The 23,716-nt window shown below is 39.2% G+C and overlaps 1 protein-coding gene across 1 annotated transcript in view; it reads left to right on the forward strand.

Annotated features, from left to right (window-relative positions):
- Positions 1-23,716, forward strand: part of FAM13C (family with sequence similarity 13 member C) — a gene marked incomplete at its 5' end in the record, with an annotated part of 134,898 nt that overhangs the window by 29,340 nt on the left and 81,842 nt on the right. Inside the window, one exon of the mRNA XM_080348188.1 lies at positions 9,946-9,992. Coding sequence (XP_080204314.1) covers positions 9,946-9,992 — 47 coding nt within the window. The remainder of the gene's footprint in view (positions 1-9,945; positions 9,993-23,716) is intronic.

The raw sequence follows: 23,716 nt of genomic DNA on the forward strand, positions 1-23,716 counted from the left end.
TAGGCTGTTCTTATACCCTATTTCCCCAAAAATAAGACCTACCCTGAAAATAAGCCCTAGCATAATTTTTCAGGATTTTTGAGGATGCTTGAAATATAAGCCCTACTGCAAAAATAAGCCCTAGTCACAGTTCATTAAAAAAAAAATAAATTTAAATAGTATCCAGGCAACTGTACTTCTAAAAAAGTAAATAAATCGGCGATTGAATGCAGCGGGACAGATAAACCCTTCACCAAGAGAAGCAGACACCTGACAGACACCAGGCAGTTGCGTTGCCAGTGTGCTACAGGCAGGCTACACGGACAAGAGATGCTCATTTAAGGAAAGCGCTATTGCTAGACATGAGAAATTGGGGCCAATCGTTCTAAAGGAAATAGAGCCACAAGAAATTGATGATGGAATTCGGAATTTGGAGAGTTACGATGAAGCTCCAGAATGTGATGACATGAGTATATTTGAATAAATGTTGATTTTTTTTTTTTTTCCTCAAGAATAAATGTAGATCGTTTATCATGAGAAAATAAGACATCCCCTGAAAATAGGCCTGAACACATCTTTTTGGAGCAAAAAATTATATAAGTCCCTGTCTTATTTTTGGGGAAGCGAGGTAGTTGATGCTATGCTGATGGGAGGCTGTTCCTATAGGCACATGGCACCTTTAGAGTAGAGATGTCTGGATGTCTCTGGTGTCTGGGTGTCTCTGAAGCCGCAGTAGCTCACATAGTTCTGGCTAGTGAATGCAGCACTTGGTTGCAGAGAGGCACTTACCATTGTACTTTGCTTGTTATGCTTCGCTAAAACCTGTCTCCTGTTTTCAGGTACCTGTCATTCATCCTTCCTTCCCTTCTCCATCCTCTGTGAGAAAACTGACTCACAACCAGCTCTTGTACACTACCCAGAGGTGGGCAAAATGTAGGGATGCTGCTTCTTAGGTTTGTAATGGAAACCTTGCTGTTTCTGGGAGCAGGGGAGGTTAACCATGCAAGCTGCTGGCAGAAGTCAGACACTTATGAGCCAGGTTGCTTAGCAGAGAGTGGAATGATTAATCCTTGTAATTGACTTTAATTTTTGATTTCTTCTCCTTCGCTTGTTTCTTAGTATAAGCAAAGAAGAGGTGGAGTGAAACCTGACCATAAAGAGAGTTTTGGATAAACAGGGCTACTACTGAAATAGTACATACTTAGGCAAATCCCCACTAAGGTAAAGAGGAGTACTAATAGCGAAGGGCACAGGACCAGCCATTCAGCAGATCAGCTCTTGCATTTTGTATCACTTTTTTGGTTTTGTTGTTCTTTTTTTGGTGCATTAAATACAGCTTTCTTATAGCACACACTAAGCAAGATGGAAGAAAACACTCATAAAATGGGGGTGGAATGTAGGCTATGTGGGGCTAAACTTTTAAAATTCTTGAAACACAGTCCTAATAATTACTTCTAATGTGATTTCCATCTCTTTACCCCTGACTTTTGCCTCCGGAATAAATCCCTAGTGAAATGTCTGTTTTCTGTCCTAACCCTACTCACCTCAGTGAGCACCTACCTAACAGAAGGATTTAATGCATGTGTTAACTAAATCAGCTGTTTTGTATGTACTTACTTAGCATGCAATGGAAATGAGTGTGAACTCTATTAATATTCTTACGTAAACAGAATCAGTTTTATTCAGTTCTTCAGCTAGTGAAGCACTGTGGGAACAAGACAGACAGAAGCTTGGGAATTACTCTACAAGGAAGAATCTCAGTGTTTCTTGGCAAAAGCTGCTTTATGCTCCAGGCTTGCTTGGTTAGAGCCAACAGTAACAAGGTCTTATTCTAGACAGGAGTTTAAATAAATAGACACTGAACATTTCTGTCTGTCTTTGAAAGCTGACATAAAGAAATCCCAAAGTTTATTTCAAAGAGGGCTTAAGTTTTATCTAGCTACAGCCAGATACTCAATTTTGGGGAGGGGGTTTAATAAAAGAAAAGAGGAGTCTGAGTCCCAATTGAGGACTTACAGAAAATTCTCTTTATTTACTTCCAAATACTGACAGAATGGAAATATTTTTTGCTCAATTCTTTGTCTGTTAATTTTCTCAAAATATGAACATAAACTCCAAGGCATGAGGTGACTGAAGTGACTTACTCAGCAATAATTGGATTTCTAGAGTCGATTACTATCAAATTTTTATTAAAATAGCCATAGGAGCAGCTGATTTTTCGTATATGGTCATGTATAGACTACCTTTTTTTTTTGAGGTTGTTGCAGAAGGCTACAATGGAGGCATTAGATAGCATTAGATGTACAGTGTCTTAACTTTTATAATGCACTTTAAAATTTTTCTTGCACGCTTATATTGAATGACTGTATTAAATGAGAACTTGTGGCTGGAAGGTCAATATCTCCCATGCTATGTCATGTGCAGGGGAGCCCACACCCTCATGCATCCATCTATCTGGTGCTTCCCTGAGGTACACCGATGGAGGAAAGGGGGGAGTTCTTTTCCCCAACGGCTTCTTAGCTGGAGTCAACACTGATAACTCGGTGAATGGGATATTGGCACCTTAGTTTCTGTCCACTAAACTAAAACCAGCATATATGCCATTTGATGCTTTTGTTTTGTCTCAGGATGCTGCTTCAAAGGTCTCTTCATTTTCTTAAACTGCTTCTGGCTGAATATTATTTTAGTATAAAGATAACATCATCAGGCACAAACGTAAGGAAAAGGGGAATGATCCTGTTTATTCTTGAGTTATTTTTGTTTCCCCTAGACTGGATGATGTAGTTAAGAAGAACTTCAGAACATAATCTTGCATACTGAAAAGTGCTGCAGATCTGTCAGGAACTAATGCAAGAAAGAGCAGAGCTCTGCCTTAAATCATTCTTCTTTGTCCATATTCTTCTCCTTCCTTCATTAAATCCTATGTTCAGCCTTTTCCATCTTTCTGTTTTAATAAAATGATGAACTACGAATCTCAAACTCATGGGGAAAAATATGACCCAATGTATCTTTGCAGCACAGATGAAAAGGGAGCCTGTTTCTCTTGGCCTATGTTTTCTAATTGCCAGTTCACAATATATTTTAATATTATCAGCAGAAATGTTAATAGAAAACCAAGGAATCACTGCTTAGTGCATTGACCTGCACAATTAGTCTTCAATTAATTCAAGATATCTTCTCAGTGTTTTGTATTCAGTACACGTTGCAACATTTGATGTGCAACAAGGTCGTCTTCTAAGACCTATATTCAAATGCAACAATAAAAGAAATAGCAATCTCCAAAACAAAACTGAAGGCAATTAGTACCATATGTACAGCACCAGTGACAAAAATGAGCAATTTATTCCAAAATCCAAAAGTCAGTTTATAACTCTCTGTATGAACTTGTTTTCCTGGATCCAAACATAATAAAATGCAACTCATATTTTGTTAACTGCTCAGAATTGCACCTGGTCACCTGAAAGACATTTCTGAGGTCTTGGAAAAGCCTGTAGGAATCAGAAAAGGGCCAAAAAACCACGAAGAAATTCTTAATAACAGAACAGTTTAAAACCAATACATTTTAAAATAATTGAGAAAGTATTTGAATGAAGAAATAGTCTCAATTCTCATTTCCTTGGAATGTGCTCTGTGAAAGGAAATAGAAGGTAATTATTCTAAGAACACCTGTGGTAAGGTCTTTAATTATAATCGTTCAGATAGAAGTTAATTAAAAGCACATCTTTAATGTAGCGTTATGGTTTTCCCTACATGCCACCATCTGGGATGGACTCTTTTCTGCCCTCTCAATTATTTAACTGAAATAGTAACGAAGAGCTGCGAATGTAGTTCTAATTTTCTCTTATCTGCTGAACTATTGAAAGAATCTATGAGACTTACTGCAAAATTTGAATTTATATGCTTCTTGGGAGATGACTTAAGCCATCCACCCTTTTTGCTCCTGGTTTCCACCACCAGGCAGGTCAAGTGTGCTGGGACATATCGATGTCCCTGTTGAGCATCAATCTGCTGAGATAACTTGCTCTGTTCTGGTACCACACTCACAACAGCCACCACATTGCCCGAGCTCTCTGGGATGTCAGGCTTGACTGTGGAAATAATGGGAGGAAATAGGAGGTGGGGAGGGAGATGTAAATGCATCCACACAGTTGAATCTAGTGAAGAAGGTGGCATTTAAAATACCCAGCAGGTTAAAACTGAACTTTGGTAGCAGTGCCGAGCTGCATGGGAAGAACCAACAGGCTCCCATGGTGTTTTGGTAATTAACTGTAGCATATGAAGGAGAGCAAAGAGAACTTTTCTTGCATTTTTTTTCCAGAAGTACTTTAAGACTTTCTCAAAGGTGAAAAAGTTGACAGACACTGCAGTGTCTTGCAAAATCTGTGGGGCTGGAGCATGCTCTTTTCTGTATGTCATGTCCACTCCCAAATACTGGTGTTTTGGGTGGGTTGTTTGAATATTTTGCGTTGTTGCTTTTTAAAAAAATCTTTATCTATCAATTTATTTATTTATTTTTAAGGAAGGGATGAAATTTGTTTCCAAAGCATTTCTATGTCTCTTTCTCAAACTGGGCTGCATGAGATCATTGCTGACAGGCTTAATGTTTCATTTAGTTACAGGCTTCCCAAATTGGTTATGGTGTTCAAAACCAAATCATCCTCCACACTAATGCTGTTGCCCACATTACTGATTCACAAAAACCAGACTAGAAGTGAAATGCATCCTCTTTCTGCTCCTTGCCCCCAAAAAGTCAGTTACATTGTGCTAATGAGCACAATAAGACAAATCAATTCTGAAGTTTATAGGTGAGGTATTAGCAAGAACTTTTAAGGGAAGTGTTAAAACTCCTGCATCTTCAAAATATTTGTCTATCTTGCACACAGTGTGTCAAAACAATTGTTCTCCATGAGGCAAAGTGTCAGCAAAAATTTGAGGTAGGTAGTAAGCTGACTTGCAGGCCAGCTTGAACAGTAACTGAACAGCACAAACATTTCTCCCTGTACAGGTTTTATTATAAGTCTGTTGTGCAGCAGGCTCATTAGAAGGGTATGAAGAGCTTGGGGTGCTGGGATGACACAATCAAAGAACCTTGTTGGGGAAAGTAAACCCACAAAAGATGCTTTCTGAGCACTATGACAGGGTGGCATTGCAGTGTTTCATATTGCAAGTACGGGTTTGGGCAGAGAGGGGGGAACAAGGCCAGTGTAGTAAGGTAACATAGACATAAATCGAGGTTTTATTAATATATGCATCAAATAAAACAAGAAAAAAATGGAGAAATTGTTATAGACACCTTTAATCAGGGTAATTACAAAGCCTTTTTAGGAGTTGAGAGTGTATCCTGGCTGTGTGTATCAGTGTAGAGAAATGCTGAATTCACAGTTAGATCAGTTTCAAAAGTTGCCTGATGTGCATGATGTCTGGTTTTTATCGATTCTTTGAGTGAGGTTTTTAAAATTGAAAATGGCTGTTGCTTTTACATGAATATACATTTTAAAATTTTGGCATGTGTGTTATCACAAACCTCCCACCTAATTAAAAATTATAATATGCCATTCAATTTTTATCAACTGAGATAAACTTAGGCTGCACCAAATTGGTATTCCATTATAATTCCAGAAAAGTTAGACTTATGTGTTCTGGCTTTAGAATGAGAGACAAAATACAGTAAAAACCTAAAATCTCTACCCTTACTAATTTCTAGTATTCTGAGCAGAAGAGCCATTAACAAAATTTGAATTTAGAGTTGAATTGAATCTAGAGTTGAAGATTTAACTAACTGGCATAGTGAATACTTAAATATCTTGAGTGTCAAGATGATTTATACTAATCTGTTTCTTTCAGAGTTTTATTTGTATAGAATTCTATTTTTCAAGATTAATTTTATTCCTTCTGGGTAAAATCATGGCTATCTCTGCTCAAAGTCTCTTAGATTCTGTTAAAAAAGATGAATTCTCAATAGCAAATGGCACACTAATATTACATTCTGAATAAAATGCAGATAGGCTATTGCAATTTTGCAGTAATTATGTAGGTTAGGGTTGTAAGATATACCTCACTTTCATACTAAAATTATTACACTCAAAAAAAAACTTGTTAGTGAAGCAGGTATTATTACCATTATTTAGTACATTCTTTAGGTTTTATAACCTCAAATTATTAAATGACTCTCAAACATAATAACAAAATAGCTTTGAAAGAGAGTACTAAAACTAAACCTCTGTAACAGTGTTAATGGGTGTTACAGGATAATTTCAATAAAAGAAAAAGGAAACTGAAGTTCATAGTGATTCTTGTATATTACATACTTGGAGAAGATGCATATATTTAAAAAATATGTAAATTAATACATATATTGTTGAGCTCTGTTTATATTTTGAATTCAAGTTCTAACTTCTTGTTCTTGGAAGTGTCAAGATAGCTGGAGAGTGGCTGAACCAAGTAACACTGCATATTGACTCAGGTTAACGCACTAATGAGAAGCCCATTTTGGTTTCTCCCTCTAGCAGATGATCTCTTGAAAGTTATGTTTTAATAACTTATCACATGGGTTTGCCTACCACAGCTCATTCTGCTGTGAATTTTGAGATACTGTATTCAATGATGTGTGCAAGCTTTCCTTGAGACTTTACATCTTTTCTCCCAGTAGTGTTCTTATGATAACCTTCTTTTAATAGGAAGCCAGAAAAAATATTTGTCATAGCAAAGTTTAGCAGAACAAATTCAAGGCTTTACATCCAAACACCATGGGGAAGATGATGGGTTATAACGGTATGCATTTTAGAAAAGTATTGCCTTATTTTTAAATATTCCTGTCACTGGACAACATGAGTTTGGGGCTACCTTTTGGGTTTTTTGTGTTAGTAGATTCTGTAGAAATGTGTCCTCAATGGCAACATTCAAAGGAATAGCATGTTCTTTGCTGGCTATCTGCCACATTGTCAGAAAAGGAAGATGCATCTTGGGGAAAGGTGCATGGATGAAGAACACTTTTACATAGAGCCAGTGGCAGGAAGCATGCAGAACTGCTGGAGAGACACTTGAATTTACAGTAGACTCCCCTGAACCTCTCAAAAAAATTAAAACTCCTGGTATCCTTTAATATTTCTTTCTTTGTGTTCGGACAGGAGTAGGTAAAGTCATTAGTATACAACCTTCAGATCAAAAATCGCCCCTTAGTACTTATTTTATGACTTGCATTTTTAAAGGAGCTTGGAAGTTTCACTTGTATTAGAAAACCTGTGGTTGTAGAAAGTGTGAAAAGTTTATTATGTAGTGCCTCAGTGTATTGATTTGAATTTAACCTTTTGCACTGCAGTTTTTTCCTTAAAATGGCCTAAGGTACTGTCAGACAAATGACCCCTCTTTGGCATATTTTACTCTCCACTCAAATACCAACTTGATAAAGTGCAATATGCAATAGCTTTGTGAACCATCCTGCAGTGGTTTAACTGTTAGTGGAAGAAGTCCAAAAATCTAGAGCCGAAGCCTAACTTTGAAATGGAAAAAAAAAAATTCAGTGTGTTTATTTTTCTTGTCAGTTACACAATGTTATTTATTTTGCAGACCTGTTCTCCTTTTCTGTGGCTCCAGACTCATTAGCTGCAAGAGATGCATTTTTAAGTTGCTGAAAGAGTTGTTAATTAGGGCAATTTCTTACACTAACTAACTGCAAAAGATCCCTGGAGAAATCCTTGTTCTTATGCAGAAATCCATGTGCAATTAAAAACCAATTATGTATGTTTAAGGTATAGTGAAGTAAACAATGAAGCTGTGTGTGCTATGTATTGTTCATAGCTGTGCCACTTCTAAAGGGAGTTCATTTTCTGTGTTTAAAATGTAAAGTTCAGGAAGAAAACAGTCAGTACTCCATGTTGAAAAGGTTCCAGTGAAGACAATGCAATAATTAAAAGCTGATGATCCTAGAGGGAGTTTGAACAAAATTAATGCTGACTGTTTAACCTAGAGGAGCTGTAGTCACTACAGAGGAAGAAAGAAGCCTAGGTTTAGTGCTCAAATGTTTAACAAAATATTGGCCCAAGGCTGGAATAAATAAGGGAGCTGCATCGGGTGACACACTCAGCTGCTGGAGTTTGCAGGGGTTGGGGTACACTCCTGGGGAGACGAGGGAATTGAATCTCACTTTCCCATCCTGAGTGAATACTGCAGCCACAGAGCTACGGGGACTGACTGCTTTATGATTGTAGAATAACCCAGGGTAGAAGAGACCTCAGGAGGTCCCAACCATCTGCCCAGCAGTAGTTCCCCTTGTCCCAGAGTGTCTGTGGTGTTCAGACAGGTATATTGGTTGGTAAATCCAGCACCCTGCAGTACATTCGGGGATAAAGATTAAAAAACTGCAATTCCTTATTTACAGTCAGGGAAATGTATAGTAAAACTTGAAACTATATGCATGTTTTACAGGGCTAAGAAAGAAAGTAAAAAGGCTTGGGGTTGGCATTCTCACATATTGAAGATGCGTATCTAAGAGCAGTTCACCTCATCATCTTGCTTTTCACCTGAGCATTATTACTATTAGTAAGGTAAATAAATGAAAGTTATGTAGTTCAGTGCTATGCATGAAATTCCTCTTGGCAGGCACTGACTGCTCTGTGTATGTGTGCAAGATTTAGGTCTTGCTTTAATTAACAAGGAAGTTCAGTGCTTGCCAGCCTACTTAGAAAGTGCTTAGCATATTTAAGTTCTTAAAGTTAAGTACATGCCTGACTTGAGGCCTAAAGAAAAAGTTTTCAATTTTTATGATAATGTATGGTCTATGAATGTAAGATTCTTTGAGGCTGGAGGTATCTGTTGAGGTGTGTAGTGGCTGGTTTGTTACTACAGGATAAATATGTGACAGATGTCGGTACAAAACCACTTTTCTGTCCATGCTACAAAATGGTGAATATTTATCATGTCCTAATTTTCTAGATTAGGCTATAGCACTGGGGCAGGAAAAATCACAAGGGATGGAAGGATGAAAAGTGAGAAGGGTATCAAAACCAAAATAATTTTTCCTATTTCCAATTACATTGCTAACTGTCTGGGGTGCAGATAACACAACATCTGATCCAAACTCTGTTATCTCTTAAACTAAAATAGTACCACTGAGGTCTTTCAAAACTGAAACTTAGTTCAGTCTTAAAAGGCAAAAGTTCCAGCTGGTTTGAGGAGCATCTTATAAACGTTTTCCTGCTTGGCTACGTTGGTGTTTCTCATAGATGCCTCCTGCATTCAACTAAGAGTTTTTTGCCTTTTTTTTTTTTTTTTTTTTTTTTTTAAATTTATATCTCCTATTTGACAAAGTCTTTACCAATTATAGGGTTACCGTGCCTCTTAAATTGTGTAAAATTGCAGATACCCTGAAGGGAATTTGACATATGGAATACGTGACATCAATATGAAAAGCTGCAGAGACAGGTTTTCCCAGGGAGGAGAGATGACTGTGATCAGGCTATGGCACTATCAGAAAGTTTGGGCGTGTGAAAGTATTATTCTGATTCCAAGCTGAGGTGTCCCTGTTAATTTGGATTTATTACCATTGTATAGTAGTAAACAGAAAATAAACCCCACTTTCTATTGCTCAGGCTTCCCCCTTCCTCCCCTTTCAAAAGAGTTGCTGTCCTTTGTTAGTGTTTCTGTTGAGTTACTGCTTTATCATATGTAGAAAGGTGCCACTAAATCGGTGGTCATTAAAATAATATTTTAACATTTTTTAAATGATTTTTTTTTACAGCTGTTTCTATTAGTATTGCGTTAATGACTTTCCTGCTTTCTCACATGGGCTTCAAGCTAGGAAAATAGAGGGTGCAATCTTGACTATGACAAGAAAATGATAAACACTTAAATGGAAAAGAAGTATTTATCCTCCTGAAAATAGACAAGAACAACAAAACTGAAAGGCAGACCAAGCTGGTCCTGAATTGAAATCCAGCCTTGCACATTTTGTTTCTTTTCTCTACACAGGAAAACAACACAGAAGATAAAGAAAGAGACAGGCTCATGTTATTAAGGTAGGATTAAAGCACCTGTTGTTTAACTGCTTCATGGAAACTTTTGATATCTCATTACCAGTCTGTATAATAGACTTGCAGCTAAACTTTCTGGAGAGCGAAAAACTGATGTGTAAACCTGTAAAGCTGAAATCCTTCACTGTGTTTCTGTCGGAAAGATTTTACTTTTATGAGGCTTGCATTCATGTAAGCAAACAGTGTTATGTTATGCCCCAAGACTAGATTTCCGTGCATCATTTCTCCAGCATTTGACTTGTCTGGCCACAGCTTAGCCAAAACATTTCTTAAGGGAATGTTTTCACCATTAGACTTAAAAATACAGTAATGTGTTCCTACCCCTATTTGCATTTTGGAGTAGAAATACATGGACTGAGCTAATAGCCACTGGAAAATCATGGTACACATTCCAGTCTTTTGGATTTTGTGAGTTTTGTTCTGAGATTCCACGGAAGCACCATCATAGAGGCCACATTTATTGTGCTCTGCAGTGAAAAAGCTGAGGAAAGGATGTTACGGTTCACAGCAACTTCAAGTATTTCCTAGATATTTTGTAATGCCATATGCTGCTGAAGTATCTCACTTCATATTCTGCTTACTTTGCCAGAAGTGCAGCAGCTTAATAAACCATATTCATTAGGAAATAACTTCCTGAGAGAACTAGGAAAGATAATTCAATGTTTTGGGCAAAGCTATTGAAGCAGAGACAAGCTGGCATTTCCCAAAAGCTAAGCAAATGTTAGTGGAGCTATAAAACAGTATAATACATTATTTGTGAGACAAAAGTCAAGGGAAAAGATTTCAAAAGATACTCTCTTTGCCAGCAGGCAGTATCTCCCGGTGTTGAGCCCTTATCATCCTGGAAATTACCAAGCACTGTTGAAATGATAATCTGTTCTGTGAGAGGGTATCTTCTAATTCATACTGATTGTTTAGGTCTGGTGGAGGATTGGCATGTAGTTCTGATTTCTGAGTCTGAGATACAGTACCAGGTTCAGCAGATAATAGGAATTCTGATTTTTTGTTTCGTTTTGTTTTTGATCATAATGGAATAACTGTCAATTGTTTTTACCTGATCACAGTGAACTGCGAAGTAATGGTTTGGATGTTTGTCTGTATTATAAAACAGCTGAATTTCAGTGTCTGCAATGAAAAAGAATAAAAAAGGATGTGTGTGTGAATGTGTTTTATAAACACTGGGGCATATCAATATGGACAGTGGAAACACTGAGCTTCCACCCTACTGAAATTAGGGCATTCTTCAGGCATTTAAGTTCAAATCCCTTGGGCACAGAGTAGAATCAAAACCAAGTTTTCTACCTTGAGTTTGTGCCATTCATTTTGGATTGAAAAAAAAAAATCATCTCATCCTCAAATTTTTTTTTTTTTTTTGTGAATCCATCAGCCATGATTTTGTCTTGCTAACTGAAATTCTACACAAAATACAAACCTAATGTATATATCCTTGGGACAGCCAGATTCACATTTCTCAGAGAACTTAGCATTGACTGGTATTCATTCTTTTACAACCAAGATCTAATGAAGATCAGCAAAAGGCAATTTTTTAGGAAATTAATTTGAATATGCCTGTCTTGGAAGCAGTGTTTATTATTTCTTTAAGATGTACTAGCAAGTGGGCCAATTGTGAACTTGCTCACTTGTTTGTTTTCAGTTAAACAAAACTAAGCAAATGCTGTTGGTAAACATTCACTTTGCAAACCCTCAGGCCAGTCAACAGGCCCAGTTCCAAATCTGTAACCCCAGCTGTTGTTACTACCACTCTGTTGGTGTGAAAATGCATAGTAATTTTTTCTGGCAAAGATGAACTAACCATTTGACCATTTAGTTTGAGCTAGTGTGGCACGTTCGTCTGAACAGAGACTGGAGAACCTGAAGGAAGTGACCCCACCTCCAACAAGGAGAGGCACTAGTTGCATAGAGCGACATTGTTGGTTTAAAATAATTATCCAATGCTGCAAGAAGGTTGCTTTTGAAACCAGGTGTTAGATGTGACAGTCTGCCACCCAAAAGATGTGTGCTGCATGAAGACAAATACTCATGAAATATGCTGAAGAGATAGTCGTAGCCTCAGTCTGCTGTGATGAGAATAAGTATTGTAATTAAGAAACCTGCTGGATGTACTGTGAAGCTTGCTGATTCAGAACCAGAGTACTGGTATTCATTCACCACAAAATCACCTTTCTGTTAAGTCTGAGTACAATTAAGTGCTACTCAGTTTCTCAGTAAATACATCAATACAGAAAGGCGTTACCAAGAGTACGTGACTGGGAAAGGGCAGTAAATCTACTTTAGCTTTCCAAAATGTATGGCTAGCTCTAAACTGAGAGCAAGACTAATTACCATGCACTTGCCTTCACATCACTGATGTTAAATATGTTATTTTTTTGTTTGGTATGTCTATATGGTGTTGCTACTTTCTTAAAATATAAGCATTCTCAGATAAAACAGGATGATGCTTCCCTTTTTCAATTATTTACTGCCTTTTCTCTGTCCTGTGCTCTTATAGTCTGGAACTAAAACTTGTCTGGGTAATTTAACTTGTATCAAACTCCTTTTATAACAGAAAACTGAGGATGACTCACGCTTTTGATTGACAAGCTACAGATTTCTGTTACTTAATTTTGTGGAACAGCAGTTGTGTTTCATTTATCTGGTTTTGTGTTATGCCCTTTTAAAGCAAATCAGTATACTACCACAAGATACCTATTAACTGATTCTCTGTTTTGTTTTGTAGAGGTTTAACTTGATTGCATAAACAAAACTGTCAGTTTGGGAATCTAATATACAGAAATGTGTTTGATAGATGTCTATCAGTATGCTTAGCCAGGCATTAATCCCTTTAAATTAAATTTGCTTTTAAGGGCAAATAAAAATGTCTGTCTTGGGGAAAGACCACCAGCATGTATAGAATTCTGGAAATGCTGCAGGATATTTTGGTTTTAGGAACAATTAATTATGGTAGAATCATCCTGGTGAGCTTTGTTTGGTTTCATTTCTTTTCATGTAAAAACAAATTGTTAAATATAATTAGTTTTACTAGCTCTGCTAGCTAAATTCAAGGACAGGTGCAGGAACACCACATGGCACCACACTGTAAGCAGGGTAGTGTCACCAGTCTGAATGTACATGATGCTAAATACTGTTAAATCTAGTAGGCACAAAATTGTCATTATCATGGGAAACTGGCATTTTGTCCTGCCTGACTCCACTATACACCTCTCAATGCCAATAGAATCCTGTTACCTTTTTCGAAAAAGATGTGCAAATTGACCAGAGTGCTTAGAATATAAAATGTCAGCAATGTAAACTGACAGACCTTGTCCCACCCACCACGAAAGTTTTGTCAGAAACTGTCTAGGGATTATCAAACTAGCAAATCCACAAAGAAAAGTTTGAAATGGATGAAGTGCATTCTGAAGGAAGGGATCACAAGGCTGATGTTTCACTTCTCTCCTTCTCCGTCCTAACATGCTTTTCATAAAATATGCAAATTCTTCGGCAATTTATAATGAAGATCAAAGACAGCAAAATTGATGAGCAGAGGAAAATGTATAAAAAAACTTTCCAGAGTACTTTTTCTCTGATCAGATTTTTTCTGATTGCACTTTATATTTTAAATTGATTTTTTTTTTTTTTTGTCTTTGATCCAGAAAATTTGACTGGGGTTTGGAAATCTGTGGCTATGCACGAGGCTTGAGCCAGTGCACTGGAACTACTTTTTGGTGTGTGTGCTTTTGGTGTTTATTTGTACAAAATATAGGAACGAAAAGTTTTGTTTTGATATTTGCTTGATATTGAGGTTGATGATGAAGATGTATGAATCAGCAAATGCTCTTGGCTTTGCTTTTGTCTCTCAAATACCGTTTTTACATCCTCTACATGAAAGTTTTAAAGAAATCTACTGTTTTGCACATCTGTCCACATGCATACTCATGTACTCAGGCTTACTTTGTTGTTAGCTAAAGTAATGTAAAATTCTACATCATGATTTTTCGGTCTCATTTTGAGAGCAGGTTTATTTTTCATAGACATTTTTCTGCTTTATAAAAATTAAACCAAAATAAATCTTGTTAAGGGGCAATGCTTGACTAAATCAGCTTAATATTGCTTCCCCATAATGTCCGTGTGCACCCTTACTCCAGAGTACTGTGTAATGAGATATGCTACCACTGTTTCAGCTCCCTCACATCCATTTAGAAAGTCCTGTTTTCAGTGATGTTACTGCTACTCCACTGTTTACACTAATATATATATATATATATATTTTTTTCCTTACAGTAGTATTTTTTACACTATTTTTTTCTGCTTACACAAGCCGGCTGGTCAAGAGAAAGCAAGTCTATTCATTTTAGGCCTTATTTGTAGACACTTAGGGATGGATCCAGACTAAGCAGATGCAGGCACATCTTCTCTCATAGATCATAATGAATTATTGTAGCTAATGTGATCCACTTACCAGCATCAGCTTGGTTCTGCTGTATCCATCCATGCATCCTGTATATTGATATAGGGTATGCAGCAGGGAATATTTCAGGTGGTTTTAATGAGGAAATGAGGATGCAGACATAAATTATGGGGCTATGCTTTCTATGTAGGTATTGTGCCAAATGTCAAGCTTTCATTTTTAACTTCCACTGCTAAAAAAAAAAAAAAAAAAAGAAAAAAAAAGAAAAAAGAAAAGAAAAATTTTTCAGTATTTTCCAAATGAAATAGTTTTTTATCCAGTCTCTGGTAAAATTAAATCCAGTAACAGCTGATGTGTATGAAAGACTTCGGAAATGTTGTTGGCAATCATTGTAAATTGTAGTTCAGTAGGTTCATTTTCAGCTTTGGGGGCTTGACAGTAGAACTCAACAGAAGTTTTAGGTCACCATATTTTAATCTGCAAGTATAATTCTCTGAATTTCCCTCATTTCCCCTTAAGAGCAGTCATTAAAATTTCCTAGCATTTCACCCTTTCTTCAGGGAGCATGACAGACTGAGGAAATAGCAGTTTTCCACAATTTATGCCAAAGCAAAGTTTCAACTTAATTGCTGTCAAGTAGCTTATTTTTCTCACAGCTGTAAAGCAGGTGTCTGTATCTCAGTATAACTAGTGCTACAGTAAATTGAATGAGGCAAGTACTAATATCCCTGAAAGCTGAAACAACTTTGAGGATTATGAGTCATATCAGCTGCGTGGGTGAACTTGAAGAAATAGAATTACATGAACTGTTTCCCTATTGATTTCTTATGAAAGCTGAATTCATTTAAATAAAGAGCTATGGGTAGTCTATGTAAAAAGAGAAGCCAGTCTGGTTTACACTAGGGACAGTATTGAGCTACAAAATTCAGAATTCCTCCCAAGTCTATGGCTGGGTTTGCTTTACTTCCAATTTACGTAGTCCGTATCTCATATCAAACAGCAATGTTTCAATGCTGGTATACTCAGGCACCTTTCTAAACTGCTCTGGAATAACAGGGTTGCACTTCTAATCCAACTAGTGATATATCTTGACTGGGAACTGAATAGGATCTCTTCGAGCAGTATCACACAGTATCACAGTATGTTTGGGATTGGAAGGGACCTCAAAAGATCATCTAGTCCAATCCCCCTGCTGGAGCAGGAATGCCTAGGTGAGGTCGCACAGGAACATGTCCAGGTGGGTTTTGAATGTCTACAGAGAAGGAGACTCCACAATCTCTCTGGGCAGCCTGTTCCAGTGCTCTGTCACCCTCACTGAGAAGAAGTTTATTTTCAAATTTAAGTGGAATCTCTTGTGTTCCAGCTTGATCCCATTGCCCCTTGTCCTATCATTGTTTGCCAATGAGAAGAGCCTGGCTCCATCCTCATGGCACTCACCCTTTATATATTTATAAACATTAATAAGGTCACCCCTCAGTCTCTTCTCCAAACTAAAGAGATCCAGCTCCCTCAGCCTTTCTTCATAAGGGAGATGCTCCACTCCCTTAATCATCTTTGTTGCCCTACGCTGGACCCTCTCCAGCAGTTCCCTGTCCTTCTTGAACTGAGGGGCCCATAACTGGACACAATATTCCAGATGTGGTCTCACCAGGGCAGAGTAGAGGGGAAGGAGGACCTCTCTCGATCTACTAACCACTCCCCTTCTAATACACCCCAGGATGCCATTGGCCTTCCTGGCCACAAGGGCGCAGTGCTGGCTCATGGTCATCCTGTTGTCCACCAGGACCCCCAGGTCCCTTTCCCCTACACTGCTCTCTAATATGTAATTTCCCAACCTATACTGGAACCTGGGGTTGTTCCTGCCCAGATGCAGGACTCTACACTTTCTCTTGTTAAATTTCATCAGGTTATTCCCCGCACAACTCTCCAGCCTGTCCAGGTCTCTGGATGGCAGCACAGCCTTCTGGCATGTCAGCCACTCCTCCCAGCTTGGTGTCAACAGCAAACTTGCTGATAGTACACTCTATTCCCTCGTCTAAATTGTTAATGAATATATTGAATAATACTGGCCCCAGTACTGACCCCAGAGGCACTCCACTAGATATTGGCCTCCAACTAGACTCCACACCATTGACTACCACACTCTGGCTTCTCTCCTTAAGCCAGTTTGCAACCCACCTCACTACTCTATTGTCTAGACCACACCTCCTCAACTTAGCTGTGAGGATGCTGTGAGAGACTGTGTCAAAGGCTTTACTGAAGTCAAGGTAGACCACATCCACCGCTCTGCCATCACCCATCCACCTTGTTACATTCTCATAAAAGGCTATGAGGTTGGTCAAGCATGACTTACCCTTGGTAAAGCCGTGCTGATTGCCCCTAATAAACCTCTTATCCTTGATATGCCTTGAGATGGCACCAAGGACAAGCTGTTCCATTACTTTCCCAGGGACAGAGGTGAGGCTGACCGGCCTGTAATTACCCGGGTCCTCCCTCCTGCCCTTTGTGAAGACTGGAGTGACATTTGCTTTCCTCCAATCCTCGGGCACCTCTCCCGTTCCCCAAGACTTGGCAAAGATGATGGAGAGTGGTCTAGCAATGACTTCAGCCAGCTCCCTCAGCACCCGTGGATGCATCCCATCTGGACCCATGGATTTATGGATGTCCAGACTATTTAATTGCTCCCTAATCCAGTCCCCATTGACTAAAGCAAACTCCTCCATTGACCTCGCTTCATCCGGGGTCTCAGGGGTACAGGGCTCCCCAGGACAGCCTCCGGCAGAGTAGACAGAGACAAAGAAGGCATTCAGTAATTCTGCCTTCTCTGTATCTTCTGCCTCCAGGGCACCCACTCCATTCATCAGTGGGCCTGTATTGCTTCTGATATTAGTTTTATCTCCTATGTATTTGAAAAAGTTCTTTTTGCTGTCCTTGACCCTTCTCACCAGCTGTAATTCTAAGGAGGCCTTGGCTATCCTAGCTGCCTTCCTACATCCTCTAACAGCAGCCTTATATTCCTCCTAAGTGGCCAGCCCCTGCTTCCATGACCTGTAAACTCTCCTCTTCTGCTTGAGCATACCCAACAGATCCCTATTCAACCATGCAGGCCTCCTGGCTCCCTTACTTGACTTCCTACGTGTGGGGATGCTCTGATCCTGAGCGTGGAAGAAGCAATCTCTGAATGCAATCCAGCTCTCTTGGGCCCCTTTTCCTTCAAACAGTCTTGCCCATGGGATTTCCCCCAGCAATTGCTTGAAAAGGCCAAAGTTAGCCCTGCTAAAGTCCAGGGTTGCAATTCTACTTGCTATTCTGTTCCTGCCACACAAGATGCTGAACTTCACCATCTCATGGTCACTGCAGCCCAGGCAGCCCTCAACCTTTACTGCTTCGACCAGACCCTCCTTGTTAGTGAGGATGAGATCCAGCAGTGCACCTCTCCTAGTCAGCTCCTCCACCATCTGCATGAGGAAGTTCTCATCAATGCACTGGAGGAACCTCCTGGACTGTGGCTGGCTGGCTGAATGGTCCTTCCAGCAAACATCAGGGAAGTTAAAATCCCTCACAACAACCAAGGCCTGTGACTGTGAGGCCACTCTCAGCTGCCCACAGAAGGCCTCATCAACTTCCTCAGCCTGATCTGGTGGCCTGCAATAGATGCCCACACCAGTGTCACCCCGGCCAGCCTGCCCCTTAATTCTGACCCATACACTCTCAACTCGCTCGTCATCTGCTCCTGGGCAGGATTTAGTACATTGTAGTTGCTCTCTCACATAGAGAGCAACTCCACCACCACGCCTGGCTGGCCTGTCTTTCCTGAAAAGGGCATAGCCATCCATGACCACATTCCAGTCATGTGAACTATCCGACCATGTTTCTGTAATTGCCACCAGATCATAATGTCCCGACCGAACATAGGATTCTAACTCCTCCTGCTTGTTCCCCATGCTGTGTGCATTGGTGTACAGGCATTTCAGGGAGCGAGCAGAGCACACCAATTTCTCCCTAGGGGCATAGGAGGCCACCTGGTCCTCATCAGTTTTAGAATGCTGCCCCACTGGGACAAGCCCAGCTACAACCCCATCCGCCTTCGAGCCTAGTTTAAAGCTCTCCAAATGAGCCCAGCTAATTCCTGCCCCAGCATCCTTTTGGCCCTGCGAGATAAACCTTTCCTGCGTAACACTGTCTGGACTGGAGTCTTATAAAACCAACCATCATCAAAAAATCCAAAGCCCTGCCTGTAGCACCAGTCTTGGAGCCAACCATTTAGAGACTGAATTTTCCTATTCCATCCCATATCGTCACTTGAAGATGGAAGGAGTGAAGAGAAGATCACTTGAGCCCCTGAGTCTTTCACTATCCTTCCCAAGACCTTGAAATCATTCTTCATTCCCCTCAGACTACGGGAAGCAGCTTCCTCCCCATCTATCTGGAAGACCAGCAGCGGGCAGTAGTCTGTCAGGTGCACCAGTTTGGGGAGCTCTCTAGCGATAGGTACTTTAAGAGTGACAGTTTTATAAACCACCTCAGGCAACCATTTTGTAGTATAAAACCAGCTTATTTCCTAACTTGAGGTAATTGGTAACTGTCTTTTATTTTAGTGTCACCCACACAACTGCTGATTGTATTTCTATTCAGAAATGCTAAGCTAAAGTTGCATTTGCTCTTAGCTCTTGATAGTTCTTATGGGATAAAATTATTTTCCAGAGAAACTATAAGCCAGTTATGTCAATGAGATTAAAAATACTGGAGAACTGAGTCAAGCAGCATATTCCTGAGTCACAGCCCTTGTTGAGAAGAACAGATTTCAAACATATGTTAAATATACTTTATAGTCTTTGATTCTTCTGTCTGTAACTTCAGATACATTTAAACCTTTTTTTTTTTTTTTCTAAATTTTTCTCTCTTCAACTCTTGCTGAATCAAACGAAATCTGCCCATGGTGTGAGAATTGCTAATTGGGCTTTCTAATTACCATAAAATTTGTCAGTGCTTTATAAAGAGTGTTGCTGTTGTGTGCTGCAGTGATAGTGTAATTAAAGCATATGCAAAATATATAAATAGCCAACTCTTTTTGCATGTACTATTCCTATCTGTGGATCAGCTCTTGGGTTCAGGGATAGGGTCATTCTGGCATTAATGGGGAGCAGGGGGGCAGGAAGGCTGAGTGCCTGGTTCTTCGTGCACCATTCCTGCCAGTGTAAGCAGCTCTGGTAATGCAGCCTGGTGCTGGGTGCTGCTTTGGAAGCAGTTCCTCAGCTTTGGAGGGAGTTAATGAGTAAATCTTTCTTCATGCAGGAAAGGTATGAAAGAAAGTGTCTCAGAGCTGATTTTATTTGCTGCTAAAACAAAGTTAAAGAGCAGAACTCTGCAATTAATTGAATTTATCTTAGCTTCCTACCCTAGCCTCAACATCTTACGTTTTCCATGACTCAGACTGCATGGGAAATGTGATATGCAAATATTTTTTTCATAAAATGAGCACTGTCAATACGGAATATTTTTGATTTTATTTTTATGGTTAAATATGTTTTGCATTTTATGTGGTCTGTATTTTGAAAAATATTGAAGACCTGTATTGTACATTGACTTTGTTACTGTCCTGGAGATATATATTTCACAATGGCTCAGCCTGGAAAATAACAGATTATGAATTTTATGAACTCCTTTCTCAGAAATGGCACTTCAGATCTGTGGTTTTCTTCTAGTGTGACATTAATGTTGTTTGTGGCACAGCAGGACTGTCAAGAGAATTTAAATATTAGATTATATGAATCATCATAAAAACAGTAGTAACATTGTTTTCCATGACTACTGGTCTGTGATGTAACTCTGGATCATCTGGATCAGATCTTGCTTTATTACTGAGAACACAAATTCAGTGGGTTGGGAAAGAATTTCCCTGATACTCCTTGATTTTTTTTATTTTTTTATTTTTTTTTTTTGATAGCGTAAGCCTTCTAGCTGTTTAATTTTATTTAAGTATTTTGGAGTAATTTAGTAAAGTAATGACACAAAAACCTGAAAAAGCCCTCTTTGCAGAAGAGAGTGGGAATACTAGTTATTTATTACAACGCATTACAAAACATTTTCCAGAGAGGATGGACTTGGCCAGAAAAGTTGCTTGTGTTCATTTCTCTCAGATTGCCGAAAAGGGAATCATTAGACTCACTAATTAGTTGTCAAGTTTAATGAAATATTCTGAACTTAGAGTTTGAAGGCACTTATAAACCACTAGGAATATACAAAGTCTCTGATTTTGCCTTATAATTCTCTAAACAATTATTAATTTGCTCTAATATTTCAGCTTCCCTGCATCACTAGCTTATTGGGTTGAAATACTACCTGTTTTGCTTTGGCTTTCTTGTGATCTGAAGATTCAATTATGGTTAACATCAATGAAGTAACTACATTAATTTTTTGGCTCTTTATGAAGGAGTGAAATTATTTTGGTGGCTAACAAAAATATTAGTTAGTGTTGCTTTTCACTACACAGTCCTGAAGATTTGGGATAAAATATTTCTGGGGGTAATTAAAAGGATAAAGTCTATAATGTTTTGATGTGACCAAAAGGGAATGCTGTGGAGGCTCTTCCTAATTACTGGGGAAATATTTTACTTATTTTTTATTTATCTTCTTCTAAACCACTTAGATGGTTTGGAGACAAGTTTTTTATTCTGAAGAGAAGGCTCAGAGAATTTTGTTACTGAGTAAATGTCCTAATACTCTCGTGTGGTGTGCCACAGGCTTTTGCCTGGAAGGAATAAGGGAAAGCATTAGTAAAAGTCCAGCCTCCTGGTGTGAGGCAAAGGGGTCTCTTTTAATACGTGCTGTACACAATGCATGATCCATGCTGTAGGACTTTTGGGCAGATGGAACAGCTGTGGGAACAGAAGAGGGCTTGGGTTGAGATATGCATTTGAATCTTCTTTTGCTGTTGAGTATAGGATTAATGCTCCATGCACCACTATGTGTAGCACGCAAGCTTCTTCCCTGGGTCTCCTTGCCCCACACAAGGTTCTTGAGTGTGCAGGGGCTTCTGGTTTTTGTCTCTTTAGGTTGTCTGTAATTCATGTGGATTTCCAATGCACCTCCTTGGTATCCTGGGGCTCTGGTTCTCTGCACTCTGGATCAGTACTGCACCTCCAACATTTCCAGGTGCCCTAGGGAAACTCTGATATGTATTCATTGCTCAGGAATGTATGGTGTCAAAAGGAAAAGCTGAAGAAGGTTGCAATGATTTTTTATGGGGTATTTTTTTTTTCTTTAGGCAGCACTAGTGGTAATAAACTTCCTCTATGTTTATCCCAGTTCTCTGATCAGAATATCTCAAGTTGGAAGGGACCCATAAGGATCATTGACTCTAACTCCTTGCTCCTTGCACGACTACCTGAAATTAAATCATATGACTAAGGGCATCTTCCAGAAGCTACTTGAACCTCTGACAGGCAAGAGAAGCCTAAGATTGTTCCTCTCATCCTTTTTCCCAAAGACACAGCTTCTTATCTGGACCAAAGACTCTTCCATCTGTCGTTTGTAGTCAGCTTCCTTCAATATGACCAGCAGGTCTAGCAGGCAACAGTCCTCAGCAAATGATGCTTCTTTCTATTCCCCCCTCCCATTCTGCTCTCTGATTTGAGCTCTGCTTCTGTGATTATGCTTTAGATTTAAAAAATACAATGATTTTTTTCCTCTGTTGGGTTCCAACATTCCTTCTCAAGACAGAAGTTGCTTCATTGCCTTGTAGTTAATGTTTAGTTCTCTAAGAGCTTGACTTATTCATGAGAGACTGTTTTGTACTCTCTTTCACGGCAGAATTTTCTATTTCCAGATCACTCTGGGTCATTTGCTTGCCACATTATACCAGAGGTCTTAATCCAAAAAGATTTCTTGATAAAAATTTTCTTGAGACTCATATCTCTGTACAGTGTTCCTTTTCTGATGGTATGGAGTGTTTTGGCAACACTTCATTGAGTTTAGAACAAAAAACACTTCTGGCCAGCTCTTTGCTAGAGGACAAGGGTTTTGCAAGTACTACAGCTGATGTTTTATGATCTTGTGTACGGCCAATGTCAGAAATTCATCAGTAACTGTATAGTTAGATACTATCTAACACCTGAGTCATGCCAGTGTTACTCCAATTAGAGCTTCTTATTGTACAAAGTTACACCAGCACAGACCTGCAGTGAGGAACTAATCTACTCTTACATAACCTTTGCAGTGTGAGGCTGTTGGCAATAGGAAAAAGATTTATTTTTATTTTGGAAGTGCCTTTTTGTGCACTGCTTGGATTCTGTTGCAATGGTAGATGTTTTCACTCATGGGTCTTTTCTTAAGCCACATTATTACTGAGAAAGGAAAGCCTGACCTGGGTTTGTATGCAGTCATTTAGAGGGAACCTCCACTGCTGGGGGAAGAAAGGAAAATAAAATAGATCTTCTCTAGTTTCTGGTGCAGTGCTTGTTACTGTTTTATGGAAGGAATGGAAAATCTGGATGTTACAGTCTTCTGCTTTCATGGACTGCAGAGCTCAAAAGTAGCATATGTACTTTTCTCGTTGAGCAAGGTCAGACAAATATCGTGCAATCTAGTCACGACTAATGAAGATACTGGATGTGTGGATAGTGTATTTGGGCTCCTGAATCTGAAATTAGCTCAGGCCTTGTGATCAGGGCAGGAGGTGCTCTGAGCTTGTAGCTGAGCTCTGACACATGCTGTGTTGGGTAGCACTGTGGTGGTCAGCACCAAAAGCCAACAGTATGCAGAGAACTCACCTTGTGATTTTAAAAATTTTCCCTAGTTTCTGGAGCTGGGGTTTGGTCTAATGCTTAGCAGTGTTTTGGGGCTTGCATTTGGCCTCCTAAGCTGCCTGCCAATGTCTACCTGCACACTCCTGCACCCATGGGCAGTAGTACTGCACAGGCTGGACAACTACAGCAGTACCCTGGGCATTTTATTAAGGGCATTTTCAATCTGAAATAACGTTTTGAGTTCACACCAATGCATGTGTTGGCTATTTTGTTCTCGTCCTTATAAAGGTAACCATGTTTCATTTATTTCCTCAGACCATGTGCAATGTGTCAATAGTGAATGCTACTTTTTTTTTCCAGGTGATACACTGACTTAGTAGAGGATTGCTAACTTTGGGTTACTATTGCGGTGGGCAGTATAACTCATCAGTTGTTACACCTGTCTCAAACAGATTTGTGCGTGAAGGTGTGGGTAATGTATCTTCGTCGGTCTACAATTTAATAGTTAAGGTTGTGATTATTTTAAGTGACTGCTTATGATTTTCTCTAATATT

Source organism: Nesoenas mayeri (genome assembly GCF_963082525.1).
Source record: "Nesoenas mayeri genome assembly, chromosome: 7".
Classification (NCBI taxonomy): Eukaryota; Metazoa; Chordata; class Aves; order Columbiformes; family Columbidae; genus Nesoenas; species Nesoenas mayeri.